The following is a 23,074-nucleotide window of genomic DNA, read 5'->3' as shown; positions in this document are numbered from 1 at the left end:
AACGACGTCGCTATGCACTTCAAATGCTCAAATTAAACAAAAAAAGATCTGTGTTGTCAACTGTTGCTGTGTTAGTATTTATGGCTCGTCAATGCATTCAAAATATACTGCTGAATAACATTTTATATGTCACTACTCACTAGCAAGGAAAACTAGAAGATGTTCCTGTGAAGTTAAGAGTAAAAATGAGAGTCCCTGGATTCAAAAAGTTAGCCATGGGCATTCAGAAATGTAAAGAAGTTGAAGAACAAGTGGTACTTGTTTTAAAATCTCTCCGTGCAGCAGAAAGAAGAAGTGACAGAATTTCAATACGAATATAATTTTTGTCTGTTGGAAATGATTCATTTTATTCCATCTGCAAGGTAAGCAGTGATACACTTGATGACTTGGTAGTGTCAGTAGAGAGTCTGTTGACCAACTCTCCTGTTTGGTTCTTGTCAAAGTGCTTTACTAAGAAATTGGTTTTCAATATAAATATAGAAAAGAGGAAAAAAACATTTTTTTGGTTTGGTCAGCAGTGTAATGATAAAGTAGCTGTCATCTAAACTAAATATATATTTGAATAATTGATTTAACATCTTTATTTTGAAGGCGATAGTCAACAGAACGTTACATCTATTCTCTTGATCAATGAAGACAGAGAATGTCATAATTCTGTTTATAATTCACTTCCATTTCTGCTGATCCTTGTCTTAGAGTTTAATTTTCTCGATGACCATTTGGTGATTGATTACAAGCGTCTTCTCAGTATTTCCTACTTCCTACGACCCCCCCCCCCAAAAAAAAAGGTGTTATGTAAAAAGTTAGTTTCAACAATTTTTTTTTAAATTTTATATTTAGATTTAGACCTACAGCAGTTTGGTATTCCATGAAATCACCACGCGAGTTTGTACAGCTGCGGTCTAACTCCTTCTTTCCCTATGTAAACAAATCAAATTTTCTTAATGCCTTAAAATTCAAATCAATTACACAAAATGGAAAATTAGCTATAATACCGATAATACCTTGTTTCGTACGGCTGAAAAAAAGATGTTCAATTCTGGATACAAACGAGACGTCTGTAAAATAACAACTGATAAATTAAAAGGGAATAACCAGAATCAGCGAATCCCGATACTTAAAAAAAAATGTATTTGTTTGTTTCTTGTTATAATATTTTTTTACAACCTTATGCATTTATTTTTATATTATTATATGTGTAATATTAATTATCAATAACCAGGACACAAAAAGAAAATCGTACCTTGTCGAATAACAAATTCATATTTGAATCCACCGTATTGGAGCATACGGTTGATAACTGCACCGAACCTATATTATTAGCTTGTTCTGGTGTTGCTGCGGTCAATTGTGTTTCTACAATGAGGAATTGCAACATCATCGCCATCAAAACCAAATTCGCAAAGGTATTCAGAAACATCTTCGAAACCTGTTTTCAAAAACGTTTAAACAAATTAGAAAATTTGCATAAGAAAAAGATTAAGCGCCGTTATACTAAATACAAATAGTATAAACGAGCGGATAAAAAAATGCACAACCTAATCGTCCGTGTGTCCGTCTGATTTTAACCAACAACAGCACCAAACTATATTTTTGTGAATATAAATTTTAACGTCATTTGACACGTTTAACTGAAAAACGTCACTGGGTGTCAACGTTCAACGTTTTTTCGGGCAGTGTAAGCCAATGTACTACGATTATTGCAAGAAATCAGATCCTCTCTTTCCTATACATGACACGTTTTACGGTTTTACGGTATATTTCTAAAAAGGCTTGTTTTATAAATACGCCACCTACGTGTGTCCGTCAAACCGTAAATGATTTAACAATTTTTTATCTCAAATATCACAAAATGACGATTACCCATCAACAAATCGTGAAATGTTGCTGAAAAATATATAATAAATCACTGATAATTGACCTTTTTTTCTTTCTTTTCTTTTTTTTTTTGATTATTAGTGTTAACGAGAGCGGTATCACTAATCCTCATCCCCTCGACGTTTTTAACGTTACTAAGCGAACGTTATTATCGTTCGAAAATCTGATGACTTCCTTGGTATTCACTATGACATAACAAAATGAGACTAGACGACCGAACGTCGAACGCTCAAAACACAATCAATCCAGAAGCGAAAAAATCAAAATTCTTGAAACTCGAAGAAATTTCGAACCTTATTCGACGCTTTCTAGAACTGCTGGTGCCAATGCCTTAATCGGATACGCAAAGCACACTACTGAAAAACCAGATAGCCATCTACATATATTTGTATGAACTCAAGCGGACAAATCAAATTCCTGTGATCAGCTATTCTGCTTTGAAGAAACCGTCGACGTTTTTTGTAGGAATGCTCTAGCAGTAAAAGTAAAAGGAATCAAACAAAGTTTCCGTGCTATCGCTAGATGGCATCACATAGCTATCCAATGGAGTTTGCTTCAGAGCTCGAATAAGTTGAATTCAATCATTCCTGGCTTTAGAAATTTCGAAAATAATTCAATAAGCTCATTCGAACTTGGATTTTAAAAATTCGTTCTTGGTTTTCGTAAAATTCAAAACCCATTTGATAAACCAAATACTGCTCGTTCAAAAAAATTCATTTAAGGTTTTAGAAAATTTGAAACTATTTCGATAAACTTCAAATTACATACAACTAATTTCAGTTTACGTGAAAAGAAAGTAAACAAAAAAGAATGCCGATTAGAAATACCCAAGGGGTTGTCACCTCTAATTTTCCAGATTTTTCTAGAAATTGTTACTTACAAAGCGCGGAATTAACTAAAGGGCGAGGCGGGCAGACGAGGCAGTCTTTTGGAAAATTTTGTTTTTACCCCTTTTTAACTTGTTTCTTTTAACAATTCCGTGTTATTCCCCCTTTTCCAAGAAATATTTGAGACTTTTGCGGCTAAACCCTTCTTTTTATCACAAATTTTCCCCTTCCCTGCGTTTCCCACGTTTTGGATTTAAAGAAAACAATGAAACGTCATTGTCAAGTTTAGCTTTAAAACAACGTCATTTGGCCGAAAATAGATTTAAATACGATAAGGGATATGTGAGAAGAAGAAACAAACAAATTAATTTTTTTTTTAGTATCGGGATTCGCTGATTCTGGTTATTCCCTTTTAATTTATCAGTTGTTATTTTACAGACGTCTCGTTTGTATCCAGAATTGAACATCTTTTTTTCAGCCGTACGAAACAAGGTATTATCGGTATTATAGCTAATTTTCCATTTTGTGTAATTGATTTGAATTTTAAGGCATTAAGAAAATTTGATTTGTTTACATAGGGAAAGAAGGAGTTAGACCGCAGCTGTACAAACTCGCGTGGTGATTTCATGGAATACCAAACTGCTGTAGGTCTAAATCTAAATATAAAATTTAAAAAAAAATTGTTGAAACTAACTTTTTACATAACACCTTTTTTTTTGGGGGGGGGGGGTCGTAGGAAGTAGGAAATACTGAGAAGACGCTTGTAATCAATCACCAAATGGTCATCGAGAAAATTAAACTCTAAGACAAGGATCAGCAGAAATGGAAGTGAATTATAAACAGAATTATGACATTCTCTGTCTTCATTGATCAAGAGAATAGATGTAACGTTCTGTTGACTATCGCCTTCAAAATAAAGATGTTAAATCAATTATTCAAATATATATTTAGTTTAGATGACAGCTACTTTATCATTACACTGCTGACCAAACCAAAAAAATGTTTTTTTCCTCTTTTCTATATTTATATTGAAAACCAATTTCTTAGTAAAGCACTTTGACAAGAACCAAACAGGAGAGTTGGTCAACAGACTCTCTACTGACACTACCAAGTCATCAAGTGTATCACTGCTTACCTTGCAGATGGAATAAAATGAATCATTTCCAACAGGCAAAAATTATATTCGTATTGAAATTCTGTCACTTCTTCTTTCTGCTGCACGGAGAGATTTTAAAACAAGTCCCACTTGTTCTTCACCTTCTTTACATTTCTGAATGCCCAGGGCTAACTTTTTGAATCCAGGGACTCTCATTTTTACTCTTAACTTCACAGGAACATCTTCTAGTTTTCCTTGCTAGTGAGTAGTGACATATAAAATGTTATTCAGCAGTATATTTTGAATGCATTGACGAGCCATAAATACTAACACAGCAACAGTTGACAACACAGATCTTTTTTTGTTTGATTTGAGCATTTGAAGTGCATAGCGACGTCGTTCGACTCTTCTGGATTCAATACTAGTTGATAAAAAAGCTCCTTAGTTCCAATGATTTCAAAAAGGTAGATTGATAAGCCTAGATAATCCGTTGGGACCAGGCCCTACTAGCACACTTACGCCCATTGGACGTCTCAATTGCGTCCATTCCTTCTGACCTGGACGTCCGAGGTGGACGTTATTCTAATGATTATAGAACGTCCTGATGTCCTCTCCGTAGAATGTCCATACCGGACTTCCATTTGACGTCCTAAAACGAACGTCCCATTGACGTCCGGAAACGAACATCCATTTGATCTGAAAGCGAACGTCCATAGGATGTTTAATAATGCATTTATTTGGTCCATCACTGGACGTAAATCTAACCATAGCGTTTACAAATAAATTAGAAAAAATTCTTTCAGAAATCAGTTTGAAATTACCATTTATTTGACAAAAACATACACTACAAATACGCATACATGATACGCAAATTATACACATCAAACGCTAGCCTACGGAACACGAACAGGTGTATCAGTAAAGAATTTCATTAGATGATTCTTGTGGGCTTGGCTGCACTGTAATCGACGGTGTTGGCTGCACTGTAATCGACGGTGTTGGCTGCACTGCAATTGATGGTGTTGGCTGCACTGCAATACACGGTGTTGGCTGCACTGCAATCCACGTTGTTGGCTGCACTGCAATCGACGTTGTTAGCTGCACTGAAATAGACGGTGTGGGCTCTCAAACAGACCATCAAACAGTGACTGGCAAAACCATTTTAAAGTCTGGTTCACCCCACCCAAAAAAAATATAGAAGTTAGATGGGGACAATCTTACAAAAATGTTGAAACCTACGTAACGAAACTGATCCTGTCCTCGATGTGGAATAGCTTTAGTTTCATTCAAGTTGCATTTTAATTTTTCTTGATTTTGGAAATTTCAATTCCCAAGAACTCTAGGTTAAATTTTTTATTTAAGAAGACATCTATATGGATAAATTTCAATTAGGAAAAGAGAGCCGATTCTCTCTCATTTCAGTATCCTTTTGAAATAACATGGGATTAGAAAGATACTAACATTTCTGACGAAGAGGAATAATATTTTAAACTTGTCAGTGATAAACTACAGAATTCCCGCTGGCGGACCATTTATCTTGGTCCGTGGTCGACATCCATTCCATCTTGATTTTCTGTTAAACGTATGCTTCGGTATTTATCTGGGATTCCCTTCATTATTTTCCTTGTATCATTTTCCATTTCAAATTTGTTTGGCTTACGGGAAGCGGTTTGAATACCCTCTAGAAAAGAAAAACGTTATTGTTTACAATTACAATTTTGAACTAAACCAATTTTGGAATATAAACCAAACACGGCTGTAGTAATCATTGAATGCTGAAGACCATGTTTTGTATCGATCCCTTTTTTGCTTTTCCTTCCCAGTTTACATAGGCCATAACTTTGATCGAAAAAAACTGATTTCCAAGCCCATTGTAAACAGTTACTAACGACGCACCTCCTAGTGAACGGATCAACCTGACCTATAAAGACAAGAAAATGAATTGTTTCTTAAAAAATCGTATTCACTTTAATTTTAAGTACCAATTGATAATAATTCTCTTTGCCCAGTAATTGTTGTTCCAACCCTTTGATTTCTTCTACTTCCTTCAAGGGTGCGATTTAAAAAGTGGGATTTTCTGCTGCTGGTAGAACATCAGCTAGGGTGAGATTATTCAACTTTCCATCCATTATGACAAGTTTGTCCATAAAATTTGTTAATGTGTCGTTTTGTTTCAATGTGTCCCTCACCGACTTTTTTACAATTTTCTCAAAACCTGCAATTAAAATCAAGCATTTAATAATGAAACAAGAGCATATTAGAGGAAATTACAAATAGGATATCTCGAGTATACCTTCCGTGTAAGTTGGCTGAGCAACAACAACTTGATCACGCTCACCCATTTCTCTTCTAACTACAGACGATGAACCATCAGCAGTTGGCGATGGAGAGTTAACATTAAACAATGAAGTCGATTGATGGCTTTCAGAGAATTAGCATTGGGACGTTCTACTGTAGATCGTGTGTTGTCAGAAATGGACGGCATTACAGCCAAGACAGAATCGACACAATACGACTGACTGTATTCTGCGTTTTGCTGAAAGAACTGCGTGGGTACATTAACCACTTGTCTGGTTGTTCGAACAGCATTTTCAGACAATCCTGGAGGAATAGAAGGAGTGTCAAATTGAGTGGGCCCGTACATTCCGACAGTACTTGCATCACTGCTGGAATCTTGTGATTCATCAACGGTGAATCGTTGTCCTGTCCTCTTATTCCTATAGCCTTTACCCCCTATTTTGTTTTGTTTGGCTTTCAGATGCAGAGTTGATATCCGATTGGACATCAGTTAGATTCTCTTTGGCACGAGAGGCCTCATACGAATCTAGAAAATAAATATGTTTTGAATATGAACTGCAATACAAAAATAAAAATAAAACATACCAAATGTTTCCCTGATCTTGCACTGATAAAGAAACCAATCTGGTTGTCGAGTTTTACGCTTATTCACTGAAGCCCTCTCCCCAAGAGTCTTGGGATACTACCACCGTGTCCCGTTGTTAACCCCAAAATCAGGGACAGTGGCAACATAAGGGTAAAGAAACGTTAACAACGTAAATAACGTGTTTCAAGTTGCAGTAGTTAAATCAACCAGAAAATATTTGCCAGATTGAACCTGCGCTAACAGAGATGAATTGTAGTATCTGATAATGACGATGTGCAGCTCTGTTAAAATAAAACTTACAACTGAAGACGGCATTGAAATGCTGGTATGTAAATGAATACTTCTTTCTTGTTGTAGAAAAAATCAGAATCTATGCCTGCAAAGTAAGGTAACCATTAGTGATTAGTTGTCAGATAAATCAATGTTAATTTTTAATCATCGCGTGGTCAACAACTGAATGTCAAACATGAAGAAACAAGGAATAGAACAAATTACCAATAAAATTATAGAAATGTTTCGACTCTAAAGCTTGAATACAAAACAAGAAATGCAACTTACTAATTTCAGCTAAAAGGCGCAAGAAAACTACGGTACTACTTCGATTGACCTTATTGTCAAATGTACACTTACCAGTTGACAATTCAGTTAATACAATGTAACAACCTACATCTTTAAATTTGGATGATGACAATAATGGTGTACTTGATAATGGTATGTAACTTTTGTCCATAGCTTTTTTATTTATTGATTAGCTTTCAATATACTGAGTTTATTTATAAATTTTAATTATTTAGACATGTACACCAACGAGCCAGACAGCTCTGATGATGGGTATGCTGAGGACACACAGTAAATTGAAGATGATTTTGACTCCACAAGTGATTCTTCATTTGATGAATTCGAAAATGATGCATTTGATTGGTCAGTTTATGACAAAGAAGAAATGATTTCAGAGAGTATTGAAGATGAGAACGAATTTGAATCAATTGTCAAACAAAGTTTAATCCAATGGGTGGTCGATTGCAATATCCCCCGGTGTCACGTTAGCAATTTACTTAACATACTTCATCGTGATGCAAATCTGACATTTTTACCACTGAATTCAAGAACACTGTTGTCCTCCAAACGAGGAAAACTTCAATTAACGGATAAGCCACCAGGGAAATAATACCAGCATTTTGATGTTGCAGCAGCCCTTTTAAATGTTCTTGAGGCAATGGCAGCTGCTGGGAAGGAAATCCCCAATGTGCTTTACATTCTTGTGAATATTGACGGTATCCCGTTGTCGAAAAGTAGTTCGAGTGATTTGTTGGCAATTATTTTCAAAGATCTAGGTTAGTTGTTTTGTTTATGTATCAGAAATAATTAATTGAATATTTGGCTGGAATGATAATAAATTAGTTCACGAAACAATAGTAAAATTGAATTGTATTTTTTTCGTATAGGTTGGGACGATATATTGGTAGGTGGTATATACCACGGCGCCAAAAAGCCCACCAACGTCAACGATGTTTTGTCTTCTTTCCGTGGCGATATCGTAAGACTGTGAACTCAAGGATTACAATTTCGTGGGAACAAAATTTATGTGGTGCTTAGTGGCCTCTGTTGCGATGCCCCTGCCACGACGTTTGTGATTAATATCGCCACCCACAACGCATACTATGGCTGTAGGAAATATACAACAAGAGGCGTATGGGTGGGAAACATTGTAACTCATCATAGTCAACGAACAACTGGTGGCCGCGTAACCTTTCCTGAAATCGTTCCATCTTTGAGAACCAATGACTCCTTCCGAAAACGCCTACAACTAAAAAATCACCTCAAGGATGGCTGTAAGTCAATAATCGAAGACGTACTAGATGATCTTATTGAACTTGCCGTGTTGGACTACATGCATCTAGTGTGCATCGGAGTCCAAAAAAAAGATTTGAATACGTGGGTCTGATACGAACGATATACGATGAATACGGGAAAGTCTGATAAACATTTTCTGGTGAAACTATAGATTATATTTTTGGTTTTCTGTTGAAACTATAGAACACATCTGCTTATTTAGTTGAAATCAGGAAATACATCTCAAACGCGACTAGATTTGCTGTATGTTTTGCCCAGTTGCGCATAAACCATTTTTGAGTTCCGATAGGTAAAATCATATGTTGTTACTACATGTCGCTATAAAAATTCTTGTAAACGGGGAAATGTGCAAAACTTACGTGACTTACGCTGAGTCTCTGTTGAAACTGTACGTCACTTGGGGTGCGCAGTTGTACGGCGCTAAATATGTCACTTTAAATGTCCATAACTTAATACATTTGGCGAATGATGTTCGGAAGCATGGCAACCTGGATGAATTCAGCGCCTTACCCTTTGAAAACAAACTTTAAAAAATGAAGAATTTGTTGCAAAAAAATGGAAAACCACTACAACAAATAGTTTGGCGATTACAAGAAATCGACAGAGCTAAAAGCAACCAAAAAATAATTTCAGGGAATTCTAGCTCATCTATTGGGCTGTATAAACTTAAGGGGATCCATTATGCAGGCCAAGTTTTATAACCTGAGTTTGCTGGGGTCGAACATTACAAGTCTTTGCGATTCAAAAATGCTGTGCCGTCAACGTCATTATCTGAAAGTTGTGTTTTCCTTTAGAATAAGAACGTTTTTATGATAGAAAATATCGTCAAACATCATGAACGGGGTTTTTTAGTTGGGAGAAGATTTTTGAACAAGGAAGACATATATATTTTACCCCTTACGGTCTTCTATTTTAGACAAACTATTGGTATCAAAATTGTCTCCTCATCTCGAATCTGTTCCCCTAACTTCTGTAATATGTGTAAAGCATTTTGCATTCCAATTACGATACCTCAAAACGGATCATTCTTTACATGCCCACTTGAAAATCACTGTCTTTTTCAATAAAAACTGATTGGTCTGACAACTTAAAATTTTCTGACTTTTAATTTTGCATAATCAATAAAATAAATAATGAAAAGAACTAGCTTATTTATCTTAAATATATAGATTACAAATTAGGATATCCATATGAGATCCATGAGACGTTCGGGAATTAAAGATTGGTATGTCCGTTTTCGGTCAGCTGCAGACATCCTATGGACCGTCTATTTGATACCTTTTTCTGTGATCCGAAGATGGACTTATGGGCTTATGGAGCCGATTGCCGTCTTTACTTCGTAGTCGATGGCAGGACATTGTAGAATGCCTGTGCAAGGTTTAAGGTGACGTTAATTCTGGTTTATTTTTATTTAAATGTCTGACCATGATTTTGTCAATCTCAGTGTCGTTTATACAAAGTATAAAGCTGCTTGTCTTCGTAAGTTTTTTTTCAATTTTTATTCTTCTTAGTCCAAATTTATATTGTTGATCTACCTTTTTACAGAGCAAGGGTGATCCAATCACGTTTGCAGCCTTCGTTAAGAACCACAGAGATTTTGTACTGCCATCTACTTCATCCTGTGTTTCCCATGTACAGCCATGTACTTCATCCCGTTTTTCCAAAGTTGCACCACATACAAGTTCCCCAATTAATATGAGTAATCTTATTGGGGCACCAAGTTGTTCCTTCAGCAACGGCTTGCCAGCAAATCTGTATTCAAGTGTAGGATTCTGTGACAAATCTTTGCGAAATGTCCGAATGGCAAGCACAACACCTACGACTAATTGTTTAAACTTTGTATTTTTTTTAATTATTTAAATATTTATTTTCCAGTAAGTGTCCCTGTTTCATCTATCACAGTGGAGTTATTCTTGTTGGGAGGACCCAACTGTTTTGAAACAAAACCAATTGATGCAGAGAATTTAGCCATTCGTAAATTGTGCAATACAGATAGCAGAGAAATCAAACTGTCTTTGAATTTGAATGGAATTGAAACAGCATGTGCCATCAGAAAGTAATAAGTAACCGATAATCATTCAGGTGATATAACCATTATTAATATTTTGATTTTACAGGGCATACCGGGGACTCCCCAAAGAAGGCTCTCAGTTTGTTATGTATAGATGCAAAGGTAATTCGAAACGGTTGCAAAATTTAGGTGTTACTAAACTATAGACTTGGACAGTCCAGAATGGACTACTAAAATATGGACTTCCATCGAAAACTATGGACTTTCAATCTAAGAACTGGAGTTTCTTGTAATTTGTGTACTAACTGTGTTCAAACTACTACGTATAGGTGGGTTCAGGGAGCAACAAAAACTGTTACCAGCAAAAGCGGAGCGAAGTGCACAAAGTATTATTTTAAGACCCAGGTGGCGAAAAGATCGGTAACAGATGATAGTTTTCAAAAACGTGTAATTGTGTGTCCCAAATTGTATCCAAACTGAGTGTTAATAAGATATTTAGGAGACGAAAAAAGTGCTAAATGGTTGGCCCATGGCAACTCGAAAAATCCCAACAAGAATTTTACCCGAACAAAGGATTTGGAGTTGCAAAAATTAAAAATGGTAAGGAAAAATATCCGTTGAAAGTGTACAGCGAAAAGTTGGTGGAGGCATTGTTGAAGAATGTAACGGATGAAAGACAAAACGTAGATGTTGTTCGAGACTTAAAACCATTGCAAAACACGATGCACCGAGAACGAAAGCACGTTTGGGTGATGATGAAATTTATCATCTTATTGAACTCAAGGAAGAAACGGATTTTATCCATAATGATATCGTCATTTCGCCATTCCCAATATAGTCACTTGCTTCAGTGAGGGTAAGAATTGTAATATACTGTTTCTTATTCAATATATTCGTTATATTATTTCTTAACTCACATTAGAAACTGTATCGGATTTTCTTTTGCTTATTGAACGGGAGGAGTTGTCAACGATGTGTCTGTCGTACGACACAACTTTTGAAATGGTTGATTTCTATGTGTCGGGTCTTTCATACCGACACACTAAATTTGAGGAAACTCCCGTTATTCCGTGTTCATGATCCACATGAAGAGGATAGAATATGTGCATGTTTTCACGGGTGGCGGAACTCGTTCCTGAAATTGCAGAATATAAGTGAATTATTATTGTAACAGACGATGAGAAAGCCATGACGAACGCTGTTTTCAAGACATGGCCAAAAATTCCGTTGTTCCGTTGCTGGATCCATGCGTGGCAAAATATTAAAAACCAATTACGAAAATGCAATATTCGAGACAAGGTTTCGGTTTCTCACTACAAGAGTGATTTTATCAAACTTCTACTCCAAAGATCCGAAAAATCGCGAAAAATCTTACAAGTCGGTGCTTGCTAGATTTTATTTTTACATGGATGGGACAAGGTAATTAAGAAATAAAGATTTTTGATTATGCAAGTATAGTAGAATTTATTTTTTTCTAGGATTTTGCAAAATATTTTGATAAAAAACATTGATAAAGATATCGACAAGATGGGTTCTTGGGTTTTGACACCTGGGCAGACCGGTGAGTACCGTCGACGACACAGCTTTTAGGGCAATCATTACTACTTTTAACCCCAAAGCCAGTGCAATGGGGGCAAAGAAGTTGAGAAAAATGATTGAAAATGAGCGCAAAGTCTTTGAAGAAGAAGTAACAGTGGCCATGAGTTTTTCGGTTGCCAACGTTTGTCTTACTGCTGATATGTGGTCAACGACTCACCGTAGCTGGATTGGAATGACAGCCCATTGGTAAGATGAAAAAATTCTCGTGAGGAAATCGGGGGCGCTGTGTTGCAAAAGAATGAAAGGTCAGAAAATAAATGTTATTGCGAGCCCGAAGGGCGAAGCTAATAATCGCATACGCAGAAAAATAAAAACCATGTCACTTTGTCTGTCTGTCTGTCTGTCTGTGTGTATGTAACGCTTCATAGCTCGGGTGTTTCACGACAGATTTTGGACTTTTTGGTCTTAAAATTTAGACAAAAAATATGCGATGCGACCAGAACAAAAATAATTTCATTTGCTTAATTAGTTCTCCCGTAATTAATGAAAAGTTGCTATAAACATTGCATAGCGACTAGTGACATCTGGCGGTTGAACTACAGCTTTTTCACTTTAGGTCGAAATAAATCACCACCAGATGTCCATAGCATCGCCGTTATGACGCAATAATTAATGTCCCAACCATGACGCAATAACCAGATTTCATTTATGTTTTGCAGTTATTTGACTAAAAGATGGTTATTTTTAAATTGAATTATTGAACTTTGTGTGTAAAATTGGAAAATATGAGTTGAGCAAACTAAACGTAAATAACTTGCAAGGATATTGAACTGTGAAAGAAAAATCCCGTTTTAAGACCAAAACATTTGAAGAAAATTGTGAATCGTAAATAAGTCCGACTTAACAATAGGCCCTGAATTTTTCATTTAAGACAGTTTTCAACTGGCTTACGACTATCCCTTCGCGGCGAGCTGATAAGCTTGCTTTTCTATCTTAATTGACAAATGAACAGAACTAACATTTTACAAAACAGGAAGCCACACGCATGATCTTATATCTGGACTTATTGAAGACCAGATTAACAAATTAAAAATTGGTGGAAAAGTGGTCTGTATTGTTACAGATAACTGTGCCAATATAAGAAAGGCAGTGAGATCGATGCAGGATTGTACGCAGGAAAAAGAGACCGCTCGTCGTCTGAAAGCTATGGCAGCTGCGAAAGCTAAACCAGGGAGGAGTATAGAGGAGAAAGCAGTCCTATCCCGTGCTGTAACCCATTACTGTCCTGGGAGTGGAAGCCGCCCGCCAGTTGGCAGCACAATGAGGTAGAAAGGAAATTCCCATAAGGATACATGGGAAAACACGATTTTTTTTTGATTTTTTTATATAAAAAAACTGAAATTTAATTCTGATCACTTTTTGTTTGAACATTTTTTCAAAAATAATGCAAAAAAAAAACCTTTTTTCTAATAAAACCATCTGGGGTGATCAGCTGTTCCACACAAGCTTATGGGGGAACGGCTAAAAACTTCCTCTCTACCTCATTGTGCTGCCAACTATATATACTAGTATTTATAATAATAAATACTCCTTTGGTATAATGGTTAGCACACTGGATGAATGAAGCATGTCCTGCGTTTACTCAAAGTAGCGTAGATAGAACATGCATGATTGTACTGGTTAGAGCAGACTGTCATAGCTGAGGATTGTTTTTTGTTAATTTTTATGCAAAATAGGAAATATCATTTATAAAACGTATTAAGATAATTAAATATGATCGTAAGATGTCGAAATCCATTTCCATCTCTGCTTGTGGTTCAAATCTTTGCATGAACAAGGATTTTTATCATTTCAATCTTCAATTTTATCTACTTTTATTGTATAAAATTGAAAATAATAAGTGTTCAAGTTTTATGTTGTTTTTTGTGTCAGTAGAAATCGTCATACTTTGCTAAGTTTTTCTTCATCAAAAATGGAATAATAATAAATACTCCTTGGGTATAATGGTTAGCACACTGGATGAATGAAGCATGTCCTGCGTTTACTCAAAGTAACGTAGATAGAACATGCATGATTGTACTGGTTAGAGCAGACTGTCATAGCTGAGGATTGTTTTTTGTTAATTTTTATGCAAAATAGGAAATATCATTTATAAAACGTATTAAGATAATTAAATATGATCGTAAGATGTCGAAATCCATTTCCATCTCTGCTTGTGGTTCAAATCTTTGCATGAACAAGGATTTTTATCATTTCAATCTTCAATTTTATCTACTTTTATTGTATAAAATTGAAAATAATAAGTGTTCAAGTTTTATGTTGTTTTTTGTGTCAGTAGAAATCGTCATACTTTGCTAAGTTTTTCTTCATCAAAAATGGAATAATAATAAATACTCCTTGGGTACAATGGTTAGCACACTGGATGAATGAAGCATGTCCTGCGTTTACTCAAAGTAGCGTAGATAGAACATGCATGATTGTACTGGTTAGAGCAGACTGTCATAGCTGAGGATTGTTTTTTGTTAATTTTTATGCAAAATAGGAAATATCATTTATAAAACGTATTAAGATAATTAAATATGATCGTAAGATGTCGAAATCCATTTCCATCTCTGCTTGTGGTTCAAATCTTTGCATGAACAAGGATTTTTATCATTTCAATCTTCAATTTTATCTACTTTTATTGTATAAAATTGAAAATAATAAGTGTTCAAGTTTTATGTTGTTTTTTGTGTCAGTAGAAATCGTCATACTTTGCTAAGTTTTTCTTCATCAAAAATGGAATAATAATAAATACTCCTTGGGTATAATGGTTAGCACACTGGATGAATGAAGCATGTCCTGCGTTTACTCAAAGTAGCGTAGATAGAACATGCATGATTGTACTGGTTAGAGCAGACTGTCATAGCTGAGGATTGTTTTTTGTTAATTTTTATGCAAAATAGGAAATATCATTTATAAAACGTATTAAGATAATTAAATATGATCGTAAGATGTCGAAATCCATTTCCATCTCTGCTTGTGGTTCAAATCTTTGCATGAACAAGGATTTTTATCATTTCAATCTTCAATTTTATCTACTTTTATTGTATAAAATTGAAAATAATAAGTGTTCAAGTTTTATGTTGTTTTCTGTGTCAGTAGAAATCGTCATACTTTGCTAAGTTTTTCTTCATCAAAAATGGAATAATAATAAATACTCCTTGGGTATAATGGTTAGCACACTGGATGAATGAAGCATGTCCTGCGTTTACTCAAAGTAACGTAGATAGAACATGCATGATTGTACTGGTTAGAGCAGACTGTCATAGCTGAGGATTGTTTTTTGTTAATTTTTATGCAAAATAGGAAATATCATTTATAAAACGTATTAAGATAATTAAATATGATCGTAAGATGTCGAAATCCATTTCCATCTCTGCTTGTGGTTCAAATCTTTGCATGAACAAGGATTTTTATCATTTCAATCTTCAATTTTATCTACTTTTATTGTATAAAATTGAAAATAATAAGTGTTCAAGTTTTATGTTGTTTTTTTGTGTCAGTAGAAATGATCATACTTTGCTAAGTTTTTCTTCATCAAAAATGGAATAATAATAAATACTCCTTGGGTATAATGGGTAGCACACTGGATGAATGATGCATGTCCTGCGTTTAATCAAAGTAGCGTAGATAGAACATGCATGATTGTACTGGTTAGAGCAGACTGTCATAGCTGAGGATCTTTTTTTGTTAATTTTTATGCAAAATAGGAAATATCATTTATAAAACGTATTAAGATAATTAAATATGATCGTAAGATGTCGAAGATGACGTTTTAAAAGATAATTAACAAGCAATCCAGCAGATTTGGACAAAGTTTCAAATTTTTCTAGTGATCCGCTCATTTTTGCCGATTTTTTATTAAATGTTTATTTTTCTTCTCACGTCGTGTGGAGCGTATCCTACCCCTGGGGAAGAATAGAAGAGGGAAAACCGCCGGACCCCATTGTTCTCCCCTATTCTCTTCCCTCTATTCTTCCCCCGGGCTAGGATTTCGTCCCTGCACCACCAAAATTAATCGGTTTGTTTTCTTTAAAAAATTCGCAAAAATCAGCGCATCATTAGAAAAATTTTAGACTTTTTCCAAATATACACGACTATGTCGTCAACCGTTGGTGCAAGTTTCAAGTAATAATTGATATATTTGAATTTTTATAATTTTTTAAGTAGCATACTTTTTAGCTTGAAAACATATACCGAGCGCACCGATGTTTCCAAACTTTATATCTCGCACTTTCGGGATAAACTTCAATTCACTAAAATCTGAAAAAAAATCATGGTGAAAGGAAATTCTTTCCTCACCAAGATGATTTTTTAAAATTTGCTTTGCGATAACTCAAACGTGAGTTATCTTGTAAAAAGGAGACACTTTGGTCCGTAAGCCGCCGAGTTAGAAGCGCGGAAACACTCGCCGTGTTTCCAAACTTCATGAGGGTACTGTACTTTAAAATGTGTATTAGACATCGATTAACATATTCTGTAAGAAAGAAATGTTTTGTTTTCGTGAAACAATCAATATAGAAACTTCAAACTCATTGAAGGGGTGTTTCGCAGTTCCTGGAAGAGTTTCTATGAAACATTTTTTCTAAAACTATTCCTTCATCATTTGTATTAGGAATTCATTGTTTCAACGTACTTAAAATGGTGTAATAGACATCGATTAACATGTCCTGTAAGAAAGAAATGTTTTTTATTCGTGAAACAATCAATATAGAAACTTCAAACTCATTTAAGTAGTGTTTCACAGTTCCTAGAAGATATTCCGTGAACCCTTTTTTCTAGAACTATTCCTTCATGATTTGTATTATGAATTCATTGTTTCAATGTACTTTTAATGGTGTATTAGACATCGATTAACATATCCTGTAAGAAAGAAATGTTTTGTATTCGTAAAACAATCAATATAGCAACTTCAAACTCATTGAAGTAGTGTTTCACAGTTCCTGGAAGATTTTCCATGAACATTTTTTTCTAGAACTATTCCTTCATGATTTGTATTATGAATTCATTGTTTCAATGTACTTTAAATTGTGTATTAGACATCGATTAACATATCCTGTAAGAAAGAAATGTTTTGTATTCGTGAAACAATCAATATAGCAACTTCAAACTCATTGAAGTGATGTTTCACAGTTCCTGGAGAAGTTTCTTGGAACCCTTTTTTCTTAAACTATTCCTTCATAATTTGTATTATGAATTTATTGATTCGATGGATTTTAAATGGTGTATAAGAAATCGATTACCATATCCTGTAAGAAAGAAATGTTTTGTATTTTTGAAAAAATCAATTTAACAACTTCAAACTCATTGAAGTAGTGTTTCGCCGTACCTGGAAGAATTTCTTTGAAACCTTTTTTCTAAAACTATTCCTTCATCATTTGAATTATGAATTCATTATTTAAATGGACTTAAAATGGTGTATTAGACAATTGAATTGAAGAAGTGTTTTGCGGTTCCTGGAAGAGTTTCTATGAAACCTTTTTTCATAAATTATTCCTTCATGATTTTTAATATGAATTCAATGTTTCAATGTACTTTAAATTGTGTATTAGACATCGATTAACATGTCCTGTAAGAAAAAAATGTTTTGTATTCGTGAAACAATCAATATAGAAACTTCAAACTCATTGAAGTAGTGTTTCACAGTTCCTAGAAGATATTCCATGAACCCTTTTTCTAGAACTATTCCTTCGTGATTTTTTTTATGAATTCATTGTTTCAATGTACTTGAAATGGTGTAATAGACATCGATTAACATATCCTGTAAGATAGAAATGTTTTGTATTCGTGAAACAGTCAAAGTTTCAACTTCAAACTCATTGAAGAAGTGTTTCGCAGTACCTGGAAGACGAGTTTCTATGAAACCTTTTTTCTAAAACTATTCCTTCATCATTTGTATTATGAATTCATTATTTCAATGGACTATAAATGGTGTATTAGACCTTTGATTAGCATATCCTGTAATGCAGAAATGTGTTTTATTCGTGAAACAATCAATACAGCAACTTCAAACTCATTTAAGTAGTGTTTTACAGTTCCTGAAAGATATTCCACGAACTCTTTTTTCTAAAACTATTCCTTCATGATTTGTATTATGAATTCATTGTTTCAATGTACTTTTAATGGTGTATTAGACATCGATTAACATATCCTGTAAGAAAGAAATGTTTTGTATTCGCGAAACAATCAAGACTTTCCGGTCACACCACAGGCTTAGTACTCAACACCAAAATAAAAATTAGGTCTCAAAAGGTTCTGGGGCTGTCTTTTATTATCTAGGTTCCAAATATTCAGACATCAAAATCAATTTTAAAAGTTATGAGCATTTAAAGTTTTTTCTGCCATCATATCTGTAATTTCAAGACTTTACCGTCACACCACAGGCTACAACAACACCAAATTGAAAACTAAGTATCAAAAGGTTCAGGGGCTTTCCTCTTTTACCTAGGTCCAAAATATTCAAACACCAAAATGAATTTCAAAAGTTATGAGCATTTGAAGTTTTTTCTGCCATCATATTTGTAATTTCAAGACTTTCCGGTCACACCACTGGCTAAGTACTCAACACCAAAATGAAAACTAAGTCTCAAAAGGTTCAGGAGAATGTATTCTATTACCTAGATCCCAAATATTCAAACACCAAAATCAATTTCAAAAGTTATGAGCATTAAAAATTTTTTCGGCCATCATTTTTGTGATTTCAAGATTCATAGAAAATAGGAAGATAGAAAATAGGAAGATAGAAAATAGGAAGAAAGAAAATATTTACCTATTTTCGAGGTCGAAGCGCTTTTAATTTTGATTTATCTCGTTTACCCACTGCACTGGTTTTTAATCGTTAATCACCCTTTTTAAAATTTCACTTATTCGCGTTTCTTTTATTAATAAAACTAAGATATACAAAAGTCATTCTATAGGTAATCTAATCCTCTATCGAATGATTGAATTTTGAAAACTTAATGGGGAGTTTAGGAGGGAAATGTGTCCAAATGTCGGTCCACTTTTTTTATTATTTGCTAATAAAGTAGCAAACCAATTTTCAATTTCTTTTAAGAGTATTTGTAAGTATTCGAGATTATTATTTTTTAAAAAAGAATTCGTAAAACGATAAGAACAAGAAAAGGGGTAGAAAAAAGGTTTTCCTTGACGCTTATTTTATAGTTTTTAAAATTCCCGCAAAGCATTTCGAGAATATCAGATATGCCCACTAGTGCCACAGCGGCATGGCAACGCATCAATGGTTCCACGCCCAGAAGCACCTGGCGTAAGTCTGTGACACCATAATTCTTCTCGTGGTAAAAAGTCATCCTGGTTTATCAGTCAATTTAGCACGTTTGAGCACAATCAAATTTAAAAAATCGAATCAACACCCAGAAATATAAAAAAGATTCTGTTCTCTATTCTTTGCAAGAAATCCATTGATACAATTAGGCATTGAGTAGAGCGATTGAACTCGTCGTTTCGACATTAAAATCACGAAATTGTTCTACTTAATCTCTCACATCAACTCGATAAAAATATTGGCACCGCGACATTTGCATCCGACGCACAATACAAACAATAACTTACAATGATGTACATTATTCGTTAGACTGCTTAAAATATGCAGAGACAAAAGAGCAATCGCGATAAAATTTTGAAATTTGAATCCGGCTATAGTTGAATGGCAACTTCTAAAGTGGAGTGGGCACAACTTCTCCGTTGTCCTCCGCTTCACTCTCCAAATCGTGTCCGCCATAAGAGTGTGGCTGCGATAATTTTTCTTCGATCGGAGCGCGAACAACAGTTTCGACAGCGACTACATCGTTCCGGTCCGCCGCCGGACAGGCGGCCGTCTCGGCTTCATCGGCGTACAGCTGCCGCTTCTTCTTGTTGGCGAACATCCGCTCGATTTCGTCAAACGATTTGCCTTTAGTTTCCGGCAGGCAGAAGTAAACGAAGAAAACGCCCACAACGCACCAGGACATGTAGAACCAAAAGGTCCCGTATTCGCCCAGAGTCTTATTCATGTCACCGAAGCTCCGAATGATTGTAAACGTGCAGAGTAGATTGAAGCAAGAAGCAAGAGACCCCAAAATGCTCCTGAAAAATTAAGCAAAATAATTACGAATTAATTTGATGTGTTCCTAATTAATGAATCAAGAATTTTTCAAGAAAGGAAATACCGAAATTTGGCTGGGAACAGCTCGCCCATGATGAGAAATGGAACATTGGCGAAACCGCTGGAGTAGGCGATGATGAAGAGGATCAAACTGGCCAGCGGAAGCCATCCGAGTGTTTGCTGGACATCCTGGCCGTAGATTTCAACCATGTAAAAGAAGGCTCCAAGGGCAGCCAGAGAGATTGCCATGACGACGCCAGAAACTAGAAGAAGAATTCGTCGGCCGGCCCTGTCCACCAAAAACATGGATGCGATAGTGGCCAAGAGTTGCACAATACCGACGATCTAATGTTCCAGAAAAAAATTTGAATTCATTTGGCGGGTTATTTTAAAACCAGTCCACCATAGTCACTTACAATGGTGGCCAAATTCTTGTCCAGGGTGCTCCCGGCTCTCTGGAAAATGAAAACGGTAAAGTAAATGATGGAATTGATGCCACTGAACTGCTGGAGCAACATGAGGGCCATCGAGAGCAAAAGGGGCTTGATGACGGATCCTTTCAGCAGCTCTTTGGGTTGGATCTGCTGCGAATTGGTACCTTTGGCCATGTTAGCCTTCAAGCGCTCGAACTCGACGCTAACGTCAGTGTGCCTAAAAGTAAAATAAATTTGTACGAAATCAATTTAAACGAACAGGAGGAATCACTTACACTCCACGCAGGAATTGCAACGACTTCCTGGCTTCCTCTTCGCGGTTCTTCGACAGGAGCCAGGTGGGCGTTTCGGGCATGAAGTACATGGCGACGAAGAGCAGAGCTGGAAAGGCACTCAGAATCCAGGCCAAGACGTTCCAGGGAACAAAAGCCCCGATGATGTAGGTGATCAAAATACCCAACGAAAGGAAGATGGCGGTGAAAGCTCCAAGGGCTCCACGCACTCGGGGTGATGCACATTCGCCAATCTGATGATTAAATTTTTTTTTTTTAAATTACAAAAGTTAATTAAAAGTTAAAACTGATCCAAGTTGATATTTACGAAAATTTGTGCTGATGGCGCGGTAAAGCCAATCATGGCTCCATCCAGGATTCGTCCGATGTAAAGCATCGAAACGTGCGAAGCGAAGCCGATCAACAGAAATCCCAGGCTGTACGGAATGGAAATCAGCATCAAGGTTCGCCTTCTGCCCAGGTAAGTTAGACAAGGTCCAGCCAACAAACTGCCAACCAGCGAGGCGAGTGGCGGGATGCTGCCTGTTGTTGGGAGGTGTGAACAGTATAGACATAAATTGCTGGGAATTTCAACAGGTGTCACAAACTTACTAATCCATGAAACGTCCGATTCGGTAAGAGGAATTGCCTTTGAATTGATCAGCGACGGCATACCGGGACTGGACCAGGCACGAACCATCCCCAGGATCATGAAGGACAGTGAGGCAGAAGCAGCAGCTCCCATCTTTTAGACAACATGAAAACGAAATCAAATTGACACGATGGCAAATAGTACACGAAAGACTAAATTGTAATTAAAAGTTATTTAATAGCTACCGGTCATTTTAGAAATCATTGATGGAGATAATCACTAACTGACGAACGAAAGAGAAATAAAGACTTGTTTACCTGAATCATAACTTTGCGGGGATTCCTGAACAAGCGTTCCATGATGGCGGCTGTTCACGCTGATGATCTCACCTGTTGCGACGTTCTGTCGGAGCGACGGTGATCGAATGAGCCACGCAATCCAATGCGTGTGCCCACCTGCCGTCACCTCCATCTGGCGAACCATCACGCCGTCAGAAATCTCACCTGAATCTTACCGCTAGATGCACCTTGGAAGAAAAGGATGGGTACACAAAATGGGGAATGCCATGGGCAATGGGGGGCTAGAAAAAAGACATTTCGACCGTCGTTTTGCTAAAAATGGAGGTGTTTCAGTCAAATGAACTTAAAAATCTAGTATCTTGATTAGATGTTACATTATTACCTCTTACAATCTTCAATGGGTAATTCGATGATTTAGAAATACCTTTTCAGGGAAAGCTTGAAAATGCAGAGCTATAACTTCAAAAGCTTGAAAAGTCTACTTGCTAATTTTTTATGTGGATCTGTTAATGTAGTATTGGAAAAATAAATTCTAAGGATCTAAAGAAGGGGGGTAGCCTAATGCTTCTAAATACTTGCAAGACCGGGTGAGCTTCATCCCGAAATAATCCAAGTAAACAGTGTTGGGTATCTCACGTTCTGAGAAAGGAGATTCTTGCTTCCACCTATTAGAGATACATAGTAAAAATAAGAGGTTTAACATTCATTTTATTTTATGTACTTGTCTAGAATGTTAGTTTGCACATCATCTTTTATTTTTAGAGCTGCATGCTGACTGCAGCTCACTGTCATTCTTCTTTCTTTAATAAATCCAAGCGTGAAAGACTGAATGACATCATTGTTAAATTCATTCATTCTAACTAAATAAAGACTTATTCAATCCTAATTTCTAAGTATGAGGTATGATAGCAGAGGTTTCGAAGTCGAAACAGGTTTCACAAAGTCAAAATCAAAATTTCTGAAAGCTAATTGATTTCTTCTGGTTCTAAACTGACTACTAGATGGCGTAATTTCAATTCCTATTTCGTACAACAGATGGCGAAATCTCGCAAAATCTTTTTCCTTTTCATTTATTATTCAGCCCAGCATCGTTATTTTTCTAAATCTAAATTCTCTTAATAAATGAAGAAGATTTCGCGTAGGTGCGACACGACTCGAAGATGAACGCCACATTTTTACGTAATGGAATAAGCAGATGACAGAGTGAACAAGAGTTAAAAAGCGCTCGGCGTGAACGTGAAGCCA

At 35.8% G+C, this 23,074-nt stretch overlaps 2 protein-coding genes and 2 long non-coding RNA genes across 7 annotated transcripts; 1 reads left to right on the top strand and 3 right to left on the bottom strand.

Moving 5' to 3' along the window:
• Positions 1-335: 335 nt before the first annotated feature.
• On the bottom strand, positions 336-2,230 carry LOC124193655. 2 transcript variants are annotated; one of them, XM_046587579.1, is made up of 5 exons: positions 2,172-2,230; positions 1,244-1,429; positions 1,005-1,058; positions 853-918; positions 336-761 (listed from the first exon to the last, which is right to left on the bottom strand). In XM_046587579.1, exons 2-5 carry the CDS (start codon positions 1,418-1,420, stop codon positions 693-695), a joined length of 366 nt encoding a protein of 121 aa, XP_046443535.1. In that variant the 5' UTR covers positions 1,421-1,429; positions 2,172-2,230; the 3' UTR covers positions 336-692. The 2 variants fall into 2 exon arrangements, with proteins under 2 accessions (XP_046443535.1, XP_046443534.1); XM_046587578.1 differs by lacking the exon at positions 2,172-2,230 and adding an exon at positions 1,539-2,137.
• Positions 2,231-2,508: 278 nt separating this feature from the next.
• On the top strand, positions 2,509-4,114 carry LOC124193762. Its single transcript, XR_006874455.1, has 3 exons — positions 2,509-3,197; positions 3,284-3,349; positions 3,442-4,114. It is a non-coding gene; the product is annotated as an uncharacterized LOC124193762 (long non-coding RNA).
• Positions 4,115-5,341: 1,227 nt separating this feature from the next.
• Positions 5,342-6,116, bottom strand: LOC124194048. The gene is made up of 3 exons (XR_006874574.1): positions 5,784-6,116; positions 5,549-5,722; positions 5,342-5,482 (listed from the first exon to the last, which is right to left on the bottom strand). It is a non-coding gene; the product is annotated as an uncharacterized LOC124194048 (long non-coding RNA).
• Positions 6,117-19,508: 13,392 nt separating this feature from the next.
• Positions 19,509-22,763, bottom strand: LOC124193611 (facilitated trehalose transporter Tret1-2 homolog). Of its 3 annotated transcripts, XM_046587521.1 has the most exons (10): positions 22,551-22,763; positions 22,405-22,494; positions 22,212-22,332; positions 21,848-22,141; positions 21,551-21,683; positions 21,267-21,481; positions 20,942-21,192; positions 20,649-20,883; positions 20,297-20,577; positions 19,509-20,213 (listed from the first exon to the last, which is right to left on the bottom strand). In XM_046587521.1, the coding sequence occupies exons 4-10, from the start codon at positions 21,887-21,889 to the stop codon at positions 19,805-19,807; spliced, it is 1,566 nt and encodes a 521-aa protein (XP_046443477.1). In that variant the 5' UTR covers positions 21,890-22,141; positions 22,212-22,332; positions 22,405-22,494; positions 22,551-22,763; the 3' UTR covers positions 19,509-19,804. The 3 variants fall into 3 exon arrangements, with proteins under 3 accessions (XP_046443477.1, XP_046443476.1, XP_046443478.1); XM_046587520.1 differs by lacking the exons at positions 22,405-22,494; positions 22,551-22,763 and having other exon boundaries at positions 21,267-21,683; XM_046587522.1 differs by lacking the exons at positions 22,405-22,494; positions 22,551-22,763 and having other exon boundaries at positions 21,848-22,327.
• Between the last annotated feature and the right edge of the window lie 311 nt (positions 22,764-23,074).

Source organism: Daphnia pulex, chromosome 5 (assembly GCF_021134715.1).
Source record: "Daphnia pulex isolate KAP4 chromosome 5, ASM2113471v1".
Lineage (NCBI taxonomy): Eukaryota > Metazoa > Arthropoda > Branchiopoda > Diplostraca > Daphniidae > Daphnia > Daphnia pulex.
This window is presented reverse-complemented; position numbering and strand designations above follow the sequence as displayed.

Coding starts and splice junctions, on each gene's coding strand:
- LOC124193655 (XM_046587579.1), bottom strand. CDS start 1,420: ATGTTTCTGAATACCTTTGCGAATTTGGTTTTGATGGCGATGATGTTG. Junction 919..1,004: donor TTTCAGCCGTACGAAACAAG/GTATTATCGGTA, acceptor TTGTTTACATAG/GGAAAGAAGGAGTTAGACCG. Junction 762..852: donor TCATGGAATACCAAACTGCT/GTAGGTCTAAAT, acceptor GGGGGGTCGTAG/GAAGTAGGAAATACTGAGAA.
- LOC124193611 (XM_046587520.1), bottom strand. CDS start 21,889: ATGGAACGCTTGTTCAGGAATCCCCGCAAAGTTATGATTCAG. Junction 20,578..20,648: donor ACAAGAATTTGGCCACCATT/GTAAGTGACTAT, acceptor CTGGAACATTAG/ATCGTCGGTATTGTGCAACT. Junction 20,214..20,296: donor CTGTTCCCAGCCAAATTTCG/GTATTTCCTTTC, acceptor TTAATTTTTCAG/GAGCATTTTGGGGTCTCTTG.